Below are 13,429 nucleotides of genomic sequence, written 5' to 3' on the forward strand. Positions count from 1 at the left end.
TGTAAACATCAGGTTTCGAACTCAGACTCTATTAATTAACAAATGTATGCACGCGACATACAAACTGTGGCACACGACTACATTAGGTCATGCACACGACATACAGACTAATGACACACACTACATTTGTTCTCACAGTCCTCTATAATATACTTGTCCTCATTTGAACGCAAGTGTATATATATAGAATAAGGCTCATATGCGGCAGTGGCTTTAAGTGCGGCGGTGCGGTCATATCAGCGTCGTCCATTCTGCTTAATCTAACGGCATCGGCTAATTTCTGAAGATTTAAAGATTTAAGCGCGTTCTGGTAAGTGAGGGATGTTATGGTAATTGTAGTGGTTATTTATATCAGTCACTTGTCAGTATACACCAACAATGTTAACAAAAGACACCAATAGTGTTAGGAAAAAGCACCACAATGAAATGCACAAATACACCAAAAAACACACAACACACCCAAAAAATACACCATATAACTCACCACCCCAATGGTGTATTCTGAACACTGTGCGATGCTTTTAGTCATACCTAGTGGTGCGTTCTGGTGATGCGTATCTAATTTGTGCATGTTTTTTTGGTGTGCATTTTCTAACATGGATGGTGTATATTTGTATAACTATTAGTGCGGTCGCACTGACCGCTCGAGAAGGCACCAACACGAATTCTCAAGTACACCACAGTAAGGTTAATAATGCACCAATAATGAACATAAAACACACAACACTATGATTTGATATATTCTGGTGCCCAATGACGATTTTAACCTTGCAGTTCGCGTACTGTGAGAACGCGCGCGAAAATATCGAAAAAGCCTTGATGAATGTGATTCGTTGGATTTATCTAATCTAATGGCCTACAATTAACCGCACCGCCGCACCTAAGTGCACAGCCGCACTTGAACCTTCCTCTCTCTCTCTCTCTCTCTCTCTCTCTCTCTCTCTCTCTATATATATATATATATATATATATATATATATGGATCAGTCCACATGTGAAGCCTCTCCCTGTTAGACATGTTATATTTAGTATATTATTTTGTCACATTCTTTATGTATGATTGCATTTGATTTAGTCTTTAACTGTAACCTATTGTATAGGGTTACAGTTAGGCCTAAGACTTCTATGTCATTTGTATCTCTGTAACTTGTTACGATTGAATTCACTGAAAGTACGTTCATCTGGTATCATTTAGCCATAGGTGATCCTTTTTCTCTTTCCTCCAAAATATGTCGACCAACTCTAGTGAACGCACGGTGACAGCCGCCACCGTCAACCACCACAAACTCCCTCTCCACAGCGCATCACCTTGTTTCGATTAAACTTACCCGAAACTATTTTCTTTTCTGGCACACTCAGTTAATCCCATTTCTACGTGGTCAAGGGCTATTGGGGTATGTTGATGGAGCCACGCCATGCCCGCCGGCGACTATCACCGGTCCGTCCGCTAGCGATGCTGCATCCGGTGGAATGACGGCCCCGCCCGTTCCAAATCCGGCGCACACCCATTAGATTCAACAGGATCAGTCGATCCTAAGCCTTCTCCTCTCCTCCTTGTCTGACAAGGTAATGTACCTCGCTGTAGGAAGGGCGACGTCGCGGGAGGTCTGGACCTCCGTCACTGCCGCGCTTGGGTTGTTAACGAGGCCACGCTGTCTGAACCTTCTGGCTCAGTTTCAATCTCTCCGTCAAGGAGATAGCTCGCCCGGAGAGTACTGTAACACCCCAATTTTCCAAAACCGAATTAATTTATAAAAAGGCATTTCTTCAATTAAAATTTCGTTATTTAATTGCGGAAGCTAAACCAAACAAGGAAAACGGGATGCTACCGCCACGTTTAGATAACAACATTTTATCCAAACGCACAGGCTAAAAACAACACTACTAAAACAACCCATAATTTATTTTATTACAATGCATTAAATACAACCTCTAGATTATCTAATAAAAAAATAACAACTCCAAAAGACTAATTTAGAAGGGTTCGCTCTCATGCTCCAAATGCCATGCAACAACACCTGCAAAAGAACTAAAGGGGGGACAAATTCAGCATACAACAGCTGGTAAGACTTACTCCACCTCGTAAAATATTTGCACATAACACATATGAGCATATAACTTGCACATAAACCCCTTAAAACATTTTTTCTCCATAAACTTTTATCTCAACATTTTCATATAACCATATCCTCAAAATTTCCATATAACCAATTAAGGAAAATTACCGAAATCACAATTTAATAACCCAAAGAGAGTTTTCAATCTCTCAAGATAACCACCAAATAGAGAGTATCCAAAACTCTCAAAATAACCACCATAGTAAATTTTCCAAATAATTGGTTAAACTTTTCACATGTCCAACAATAGTCATTATATACAATGCCAGGAGGGATGGATCCAAATGGAAATTTCAAGCTTCCAAACCAAATCATATCCAAAACCAAATCCAAAATAAACCGGACGAATCTACGAACCGATGGCCAATTTAATTAGAGAGATCTCAGCTCTCGTAATAATAATAGTAACCAAAAAAAGGAGAGTTCAAAACTCCAAGTATCACCATCCTCCGAGACAAAATATATATGTAACTATAGCTTTCAAAATTCGCATCTTACATCAAAAGTCTTTGCACCCAAGTAATACTTTCAACCTTACACTTGTATTTGCAACCATTATATCAATTAGAATGCCATGAACCAAACATAAATAATCCATCAACACTAATTACCCAACCCATACTAATATATATCATACTCAATATTTCACGATTACACAATATACGAATATTCTGTACTCAAACAATATTTTGCACCTTACTACTATTCTCACTACAGAATATACTAATATGCATATATATACTTACAGTGCACAAATTAAACATACACACATATATATAAAACACACTAATCCTACATTCATATATGCACAGTACATACTACGTACACACGATTATATACATTAATCCTTTATATGCCATGATTATATAAAATACACAAGGTACAAATAATTTTTCACTTTAAAATTTCACAAATAATACAAATTCATGTTTCACAAAGAAGATATCAAAAACAACAAAACAAATTTTTAAGGAAAAGGTTTTCACATAAACACTTAGGAAAAGTCAATTTTTGATTTGGAGTAAAAGGATTTTGAGTGAACATAAATCTTACCCAAGAAGTAAAAGTGTCCACTGCGTACACCCGAAATACTAAAAGTTGATGATTCTCATCCACTAGCTATAATTGATGATGATGGAGAAGACTATGATGATGAAGAATAACATTCTTTTCTTGGTTGTACGGCAAATGAGTGTAGGAGGGGGAGAGAAAATAATTGAAGAAGGAATTGAAGATGAATAGAAAAATATATAGATAATGACTAAGTCAACAATGGAGTGGATTTGAGTAGATTAGGGAGAGTTGTATGTAACGTGTGTGTGTATTAAAAAAAATTGGGCATTAATTAGGAATGATTAGGTAATTTATCTATATATATAAATATAACATAAAAAATTGATTATGAATAATTAGGTACCAAATAGGTATACATATATTTAGGTAATTAGGATAATTAATTAAGAAGATTAGAAATAATAGAAATATATATAATACACGTACCACATACAAATATCACATATTTAATAAGTACATACCATATACTAATGTACTATAAATTAATTATTTACATATCTAGTATATCAAATACTATAGAACCACCATATAAATAATCATAAAAACAATTATATTTATAATAAAATATTCCAAATAACCGGGGTATCACAAGTACCTTGGCCGAGCCTAGCTTCTGGTGGAGGACCTTTCGTTGGCCGGCCGGCCCGTCTCGTTAGATGAGCAAAACCTGTACGTATTCTGCGGCCTACGACCGGAGTTCCGATCCATGGCGTCTTCTTTAGCTGCTTCAGGTACCCTAGTTTCGATACCTCAGTTGTCCGATTTTTTACAAGCCCAGGAATTCATTCGAGTTCTTTCGTGTGATGGTAGAACGTCAATTTTCGCATTCTATCAAGTCGATCCAATTGGATTTGGGCGGGGAATACCGCCGTTTAAATTCCATTTTAAGTCTTTGGGCATTGTTCATAGGCAATATTGTGCCTATACACATGAACAAAATAAGGAGAGTTGAGCGTGAGAATAGGCATGTTGTTGAAACCGGCCTCGCCCTTCTAGCTGACAGTTCAGTTCCCTTAAAATATTGGGACTCGGCGTTTGAAACAGCCTCCTATCTCATTAATTGTATGCCTTCATCTGCGTTGTAATTCATCAGTCCCTACAAGTCACTATATAATAAAACTCCACCATACACCTTTTTCCGTGTCTTTGGGTGCATGTGTTACCCATATCTGAGGCCTTATAATCGGCACAAGATAGAGTATCGCTCTGCACCCTGTGTCTTCCTAGGTTACCCTCCCTCCTATAGGGCTTATCGATGCATGGACCTACGTACTGGAAGGACCTATATCTGTCGCCATGTGCGGTTTGACGAATCTTGTTTTCCTTTTGCTACAGGTTTACAAGATTCCACGGCTACTCACGACTCACATATCAGTCCACCATGGGCGGCTGGACCCTTGGTCCCACAACCCACTCAACCGCTTGACGCGGTACCTATAGCTGTTTAAGCTCCGCCTCTTGCAATTCAAGCGCAACCTACTAGGACCACGGGCACTCAGCGTGGTTCATGCACTCAGCCTACAAAGCGTGGTCATGTTATGCGCCTTCTGCAAATGACCAGGGGAACAGATGAGCAGTTCCATGCCCTAACGGCATCTGTGGACCCAACTTGCAACACCCAGGCAGTCGGGCATCCACAATGGCGGAATGCCATGGACCAGGAATTCAATGCCCTACTGCACAACAACACCTGGAGTCTCACACCGACAAAACCTGGCATTAATGTAATAGGCTGCAAGTGGGTTTATCGCGCTAAGCATAAAGCCGATGGATCAATTGAGAGATATAAAGCCCGACTAGTAGCTAAAGGGTTCAACCAGGTCGCTGGTGAGGATTTCTTTGAAACCGTTAGCCCTGTAGTCAAACCGACTACGGTCCGCATGCTGCTGGCCCTTGCGCAATATTTCGCGACTTTATTTTCTCTTTGCGCCAAATCTCACACTCTTTGGTAGCTTGAATAGGAAAACATTTTGGTTATATTCATCAATTATGAAATTTTAAGGTAATAGATTAGTTTGTAAAAGTTGATTTTACTATTTCTCAGTAAAAAGTTGTTATAAGAAAGGATGCAGTCAACCTAATAAAACATGTTGGATGTCTAGAAATACTGTCTTACTCAACCTTTGCTTGATCTTCTCCATCACTTAACTTGGTTTGAGGCAATTTGACTTTGCTCCTCCTATTACACCAGGGCACAGGATCACATGAACAACATGATGCCACTAGCTAAAATTAACCTTAACATCTTGATGGATGCATGCAATAGAATATTAGTTAGATTTTCTTGGTAGTTTAATATACTATGTTGTTGTTGTTATCATTATTCTATGCATGTCAAGTTTTGTTGTGCTCTTAATTGTTGTAAGCATTTAGCTGGTCCGCAAAGCCTCGAGTTCCTTGGAGCATTCTGATCGTCGTGATATTTAACTAATGAGACTATTAATTGGTTGGCAGGATGTACAATCAAAGGTGAGTGATGTTGTTCTTGGAAAGGAAAATCCAGTTGAAGAATCAAATCCTGAATATGAGAAGTTGAAGCACTATATATTTGAGCTTGAAGATCATCTAGCTGAAGCTCAAAAGCATTCATATGGTCTTGTTAAGAGACATAGAGGTACTAAATACTGGTGTTAGAGATGCCGCTTATTATGCATACAACATACTCATTCGGTGATCTTATATTATCAATGAGAGCACAATTTACATTGTCTTCGTAAAAGGTAGAATAGCTTCTTCTTGGTTGCAGTTGGAAACTTGGAAGCAAAATAGAAAGTAAAACAACTTTGACAGAACATTTCTTCCCTTTCCATCTGGGTGGGGGTGTCCCTAAGGCTTATATAGCCCTTATGTTATGCTTAGGATTAACTACCTAGGTGGCATCTCAGACTCTCCTTCTAAATGCATTAGTCTTAATTGTATAATGATGAAAATTTATGTTGCTTGTTCTCTTTATATGAAACATATTTTACCACAGAGTTAGGACAGTCTTTGTCAGATTTTGGAAAGGCAGTCAAACTCCTGGGAACTTCTGAAGGAAATTCCCTTGGGAAGGCATTTTCTGATCTTGGTGCAAAATGTGAGCTGCAATCAATTAAGCTGCAGAAAGAGGTAGTCTGGATTGGAAGACTATTTGTTAAGTTGTATCTGTTTCCTTGAATCCTTTTACTTAAATTGAAAATGCACCCAGGCACATAACCTTCTAATGAATTTTGAAGAGCCATTGAAGGATTATGTTCGAGCAGTGCAGTCGATTAAGGTGAGTTGGGAACTTTTCTAGAGAAGGTTTCCTTGAACAACTAACTTATAATTGGCAGCATTTCATTCATTGTGCTTGACAATAAGTATATGGTTTAATAAAATAAGAGTGATGGTAATGACATTTATATTATCTCAAATGTTGACAAATAATGATTTATTTTCTTCCAGTGAGTTTTATTTTATTTTTTTACAGGCCACAATGGCAGAAAGAGCAAATGCTTTCAAACATCAGTGTGAAATGGCTGAAACAATCAAGTTCAAGGAGATAGATATGTATGATTTGGTGAACTGAAATTTATTTTCATCGCGATTTGAATTGACAGCTAATTCTTACTTGGGTATTGTTGTTTCGTAATTGAGCACTTCTGTTGTGTTTCAGAAACAAACTCAGGCTAATGCGGTCTGATAAGTTAGCCGAGGCTGAGCGTGAATATGAAGTGGTACTTGCCTACAAATTTTTTGTTTTGATGTGTACCCACCCGATGCTTTGCCTGACATTATATCATATCATATGATTTGTATGAAACAGTTGAAGGTTGAGGGGGAAGAAGCAGGTGAAAGATTCAAGACAATAGCCCGTTTGATGAATGAAGAGATTGTCCAGTTCCAAGAGCAAAAAACACTGGATATTGGTGTTGCTTTACACGAATTTGCAAAGGGACAAGCGCATCTAGAAAACAGTGTTGCAGAAGCCTGGCGAGGCCTTCTTCCCAAACTCGAGGCTTGCTCTTAATAAAATTTTCTAATTCAGACTCAACGTTCGTTCTTTCATTTCTCTGTTGTACTAATTCCAATTCTGACGTTAATTTTAATAGAGCAAAAAGAAATAAACACAATCTCACAATTTTCAGAACTAAGAGCCATCAGCCATGTAAATAATTTATAGTATTTATTAGTGTTGAATAGTAGAAAGATTCATTGTATTCAACTCAAAAGAATTGTACAAACATCTACTATTTAAATAGGAATATGCTATTAACCTAATGGGCCTATTTCTAAAAGGACCTAGGGTTTCAACACTCCCCCTCAAGCTGGAGAGTATAAATCATATGCTCCAAGCTTGTTACAAATATACTCAACCCTAGGAGCTCTAAGGGGTTTTGTCAAAATATCAGCCAATTAATCTGCAGAGTTGACAAAGCTTGTTTTGATACACCCTGACACAATCTTCTCTCTAATGAAGTGACAATCAACCTCAATATGTTTGGTTCTCTCATGATAAACTGGATTTGAGGCAATATGTAGAGCTGCTTGGTTGTCACATATCAATGTCATTTGAGCAACCTTGCCACATTGCAACTCTTGTAGTAAGTGCTTCAGCCACATAAGCTCACACGTGGCAAGGGCCATGGCTCGGTATTCAGCTTCAGCACTGGATCGGGCAACAACATCTTGCTTCTTACTTTTCCAAGATATAAGATTACCACCAATGAGTACACAATAACCTGAAGTAGAGCGTCGGTCAAACGGACAACCAGCCCAATCTGCATCAGAATACCCAACAACCTGAGCATGTCCTCTATCTTCATATAGTAAACCTTGTCCTGGTTCTCTCTTGATATACCTTAGAACCCGAACAGCAGCATCCCAATGAGTATCACAAGGATTCTCAAGAAACTGACTCAACACACTAACTGCAAAAGAGATATATGGTCGTGTGATTGTGAGATAATTCAATTTTCCAATTAGTCTCCTATATCGTTCTCGGTCAAGTAATGGCTCCCCCTGTCCTGGTAAGAGTTTAACATTCGGATCCATTGGATTATCCACCGGTCTACAATCCAACATGCCAGTTTCTTCTAAAATATCCAGTGCATACTTTCTTTGAGAAATAACAATACCACTACTAGACTGGGTTACTTCAATTCCAAGAAGGTGTTTCAGCTTGCCCAAATCCTTGGTCTGAAATCGACTGAAGAGATACTCTTTCAACTGAGATATGCCCTCTTGATCACTCCCTGTAATAACAATGTCATCCACATATACTACAAGGTATATGCATTTCCCATTAGAATGACGATAGAAAACAGAATGATCAACTTCACTTCTAGTCATACCAAACTCACATACCACAGAGCTAAATCTTCCAAACCAAGCCCGTGGAGATTGCTTCAAACCATACAAGGAACGACGAAGTTTACATACCAGACCAGGCTCCCCTTGAGCAACAAACCAAGGTGGTTGCTCCATATAAACCTCCTCTTGAAGATCGCCATGTAGAAAAGCATTCTTGATATCCAATTGGTGTAAATCCCAATGATTGATTGCTGCCAAAGATAAAAGTAATCGAACTGATGCAATTTTAGCTACAGGAGAAAAAGTATCAGTGTAATCCAGACCAAAAATTTGAGTGTAGCCTTTTGCCACCAGTCGTGCCTTAAGGCGATCAATCTTGCCATCAGGGCCCACCTTCACAGTATAAATCCACCTACAACCAACAACGGTTTTACCAGGAGGGAGGGGAACCAACTCCCATGTGCCACTAGACTCCAGGGCCTCCATCTCAGTGAACATGGCTTGGCGCCAATCGGGATCCGAGAGGGCCTCACGAGTGGATTTAGGTATAGACACAGAAGAAAGGTGAGAAAGGAAGGCAAAGTAAGGAGAAGATACACGATGATAACTCAAAAAGGTATATATAGGATGAGGGTTACGAGTAGAACGTGTACCTTTCCGGATAGCAATGGGTGCCTCAGTGGGATCAGCGTCAGATTGCAATTGAAGTGGTGGAACCACAGCCGGAGGAGGATCGGGTGGCATGGGTGAGTCAACAGGAGCCTCAACAGACACGGGGTGAGGACGGCGATGGTAGACTTGAAGGGGTGGTCAGGAGCAGTTGGAGAATTATGATCTTGAACAAGAGGAAGTGAACCAAGATAAGGAAGAGGGAGAACCTCTGAAATAGAGACTGCGTTACCTGGTGTAGGCTGGAAAAAAGAAGTAGACTCAATAAAGATGACATCAGCAGACACAATTAGCAACCACAACCACAATAGTGTGAGATTCGATGCCGTGTATGTTAATTATTGCTGACTTGTGATTATTGATATGATAAGCAATTAACTGCAAAGATTAACAAGCGCCTGAAACCAAAAAATAGTGGAACTCAAATCTGCATCATAAATTCTCTCACACTCAAATCCTACTTTGCATCATGAGAATACAGACTGCGCTTTCGAGATACTTGCTAAATCCATTTCAATGTTAAAACATTCATAATACAAATAATTCAAAATTATAATTTGAATTATATTATATTTGACACAAATAATATATGCACATATATGATTTAGAAATTTAATTAAAAGCTAATCAATCATTAAATTAATTATATATTGATTTTAATAAAATCTTTATATTATTTATTATTTATATATAATAAAGCAGAATCTAGCAACAAAATTTTCCCTAGTGTGAATGCATTTTAATAGAAATAAGATTAGCAATGCATTAATTGTGTGGGTAGATATATTTATATATACATTTTTTGAAGTAATTATGTGTATTTATATTTTATAAATATATTTTATTGAGTGAATACCCAAAATCGTCCTCGACTATAATGGTTTTTCTCAATTTCGTCCTAAACGACTTTGGTGACCTAATATCGTCCCAGACTTTTGTGTTTCGCTCAATTTAGTCCTCCATTTGTTATTCCGTCAAATTGGTGTTAAATAAAGTGACAATTCAATAATGTCAATATTAATCTCTCTTTACTTTCAACTTGTGAAGTGCGAAATTCCTCTTTCTTGTACGAATTACACCCAGAATTACTCCCGGACCTGCAAATCAAATTTTATATTCCCAGTTTTAGGAGTAATTTTGGGAGTAATTCGTAAAAAAAAAAAAGAGATTTCGCACTTCACATGTCTATGAGTAAAGAGATGTCAATATTAAAATTACTGAATTGTCTATTTATTTAACACCAAATGGACAGAATAACAAATGAGGGACTAAATTGAGCAAAACCACAAAAGTCTGGGACTAAATTGAGCAAAACCACAAAAGTCTGGGACGATATTAGGTCACCAAAGTCGTTTAGGACGAAATTGAGAAAAACCACTATAGTCGAGGACGATTTTGGGTATTAACTCATATTTTATTATTATAGCTCTATCTCTATCTCTATATATATTAAAACATAATGAAGTATGAAAAAAAGTTTATTGTGTTCATATTTATTGGTAAAGTGTTATATTTAATATAACTAGTATTTGTCCTCGTGCGATGCATGGAATAGATTTGTTGTAATATATTAAAAATATTTGGATTGATATAAAATAATTAAATTAAAACACCAAATATTATATAGTGCAATTGAATAATTGAGTTGGATCGATTATGTTTTCTGATATTATCAATGCTTGAATTCGAACAAATAATTATTCAATTAATAGCCAACGTGTAGATGTACGCATCCGGCGCTGAAACTTTAGAGATTTTATATAGCAATGTTTATGATTTGTATTAATTAGCTTAATTAGCTCGTTGTCTAGCTTGCAACTCAGTTATATAAATTATTTGTATAGAATATACAACGTACAACATACAACATAAATATTAATATTAATTGATATTTAATGTAATATCACAAAAATAAAGTGATGTTTAAATAATACATAAATGCAATATGTACCTTAGAGTAATGAAATAAGCACTCTAGAGTTTGGTGGTTGACGTTTTGACGGCTGTGCGTTGATATTCTCTGGACAAATAACAACGCGTGAACTGAAGGCCTATAGAGTTTTTTCTTGTCTTGGAAGATAGATCAAAGGCAGTGACAAAATTTGACTTCATTACTAAACAATAAAGAGAAAGTTGAGAAATATAAGAGAAGAATTAAAAGTATATAATGGTAGAAAATAAATGAGTTCGTGACCCTTTTATATTCAGGCAATACATATCAATATCAATTTGTCTATACTATAATTATTAAATATTAATTATTACTATTTATTAATATAATTACTTAATTAATTATTATTTAATTCATATAATTATCATAATATAATTGCCGATTATATTTCCAGTGAAATATTAATATATATTCATTTCGTTTTCTAATATTTCATTTCCTTTTGAATATGTTTACTTCTTTTTTCCTTCATACAAAGAATAAATATTGATTGCCATATTTTTTCTCTTTCATAATTTTTTCCTAATATTTTATTTGTTGATTACTAATTTTTTGGTAGGAAAAACTGTGTTATATTTCCAGTAAAATATTAATATATTCATTTTGTTTTCCCTAGTATTTTCGCCCGTGCGATGCACGGGATGAATTTGTTATAATATATTAAAAATATTTGGATTGATATATAATTATTTAAATTAGAACACCAAATATTATATAGTGCAATTGAAGATATAGTTTGGATTGTTTATGTGTTTTGATGTTATCATTGTTTGAATTTGTGAAAATAATTGCTCAAATTAATAGCTAATGTGTAGGTGTACGCATGCGGTGCTATAACTTTGGAGATTTTATTTATCATTATTTAGTATTTTTTTTTTATAAATTAGACAAATGTAGTGTTTGTTCTCTAGCAACTCAATTATAGGAATGAATTGCTATCTTTAATTCATTTGTATGGATTTTTTTTTTTTTTTTTTTTTTTGTCTAGATATATATCAATTTTGTCATTTAAAAAAAACATAATATCAACGACGATTGTATTTATACATTATTGAAACCTCTTTGTAGACGACATTGGTAGTATCAACGCAATCCTGTCCATCATCTTATAGAGCTAAAACCTTCAGTTCATCAGGATATGTGACTCGGGTGAAAATATATAATGGTAGAGTATTAGTCAATTATCGATCCTTTTATATTTTAAGTCAATTAGTAATATCAAATTCATTTTCAACAAATTATTCTTTTATATTTTTAGTCAATTAGTCAATTAGAATATCATATGCATGCAATGATATTTTTACTTAATTTTCGTTCCATTTTTAATTGATGATGTATAATATTATTATTGAAATATTTCCACTTTATTTTTAATTTATCTTTAAAATTGTTTAAAATATGCATTTACTATTTATGATGTAGAATTATTATTGAAATATTTGCGTCAAAATTTTAGTTTCCGTTTCATTTTTAATTAAAATGCAATGATCTAACCATTTATTTCTTTCATATTAATCAATTATGGATCATTTTTTTTTTATTTGCAGTCAACTATTAGTATTCATTTTTTTATATATATATATTTTCAATCAAGAGTTAATACCATTTGAAGTCCTCCGATTATATTCGTTTTGCCACGTTTAGTCCTAAACTTTCAAATTGACCATTTGTAGTCCTTCGACTTTCAAATTTAACCATTTGTGATCCAAGTTAACTACCCATGGTCCTTCAAGTTTTGAAATTTAACCAGTCGTGGTCCTCTTAAAAGGACCATGGTTGGTTAAAATTTAATAGTTGAAGGACCATGGGTGGTAAACTTAGACCACAGATGGTTAAATTTGAAAGTCGAAGGACTACATAGGGTTAATTTGAAAGTTTAGGACTAAACGTGACAAAACCACTATACTCAGAGGACCTCGGATAGTAATACCTCTTTCAATCAATTTGTAATGTCATATCATTTTCAGCCAATTATTCTTTTTATTTTCACTCAATTAGTCAATTAGCCAATTAGAATATCATATGCATTAATATTTTTACCCAATTTTTGTTCCATTTTTAATTGTTGATGTATAATATTATTATTGAAATATTTCTGCTTCATTTTTAATTTACCTGTACTATTGTTTAAAATGTGCATTTACTATTGATGATGTAGAATATTATTATTTAAATATTTCCTTTTCATTTCTAATTTACTTTTACTTGATGATGTAGAATATTATTATTAAAATATTTTCGTTCCATTTTTAATTTCCATTTCATTGTTTAAAATTGTAGAAGATTTATGACATAATTGTGATTTGATGTATTATACTGTATAATATTATTGTGAAAAATTAAA

The 13,429-nt window shown here is 35.2% G+C and overlaps 1 protein-coding gene across 1 annotated transcript; it reads left to right on the top strand.

The window, feature by feature from the left end:
* The first annotated feature begins 4,744 nt into the window (after nt 1-4,744).
* LOC109157287 (sorting nexin 1-like) lies at nt 4,745-7,302 on the top strand. Its single transcript, XM_019305187.1, has 7 exons — nt 4,745-5,038; nt 5,646-5,805; nt 6,166-6,299; nt 6,379-6,447; nt 6,643-6,722; nt 6,829-6,889; nt 6,979-7,302. The coding sequence occupies exons 1-7, from the start codon at nt 4,745-4,747 to the stop codon at nt 7,180-7,182; spliced, it is 1,002 nt and encodes a 333-aa protein (XP_019160732.1). The 3' UTR covers nt 7,183-7,302.
* Nucleotides 7,303-13,429: the final 6,127 nt, after the last annotated feature.

The sequence above is a fragment of the Ipomoea nil genome, unplaced genomic scaffold, assembly GCF_001879475.1.
Source record: "Ipomoea nil cultivar Tokyo-kokei standard unplaced genomic scaffold, Asagao_1.1 scaffold2779, whole genome shotgun sequence".
NCBI classification, from domain to species: domain Eukaryota; kingdom Viridiplantae; phylum Streptophyta; class Magnoliopsida; order Solanales; family Convolvulaceae; genus Ipomoea; species Ipomoea nil.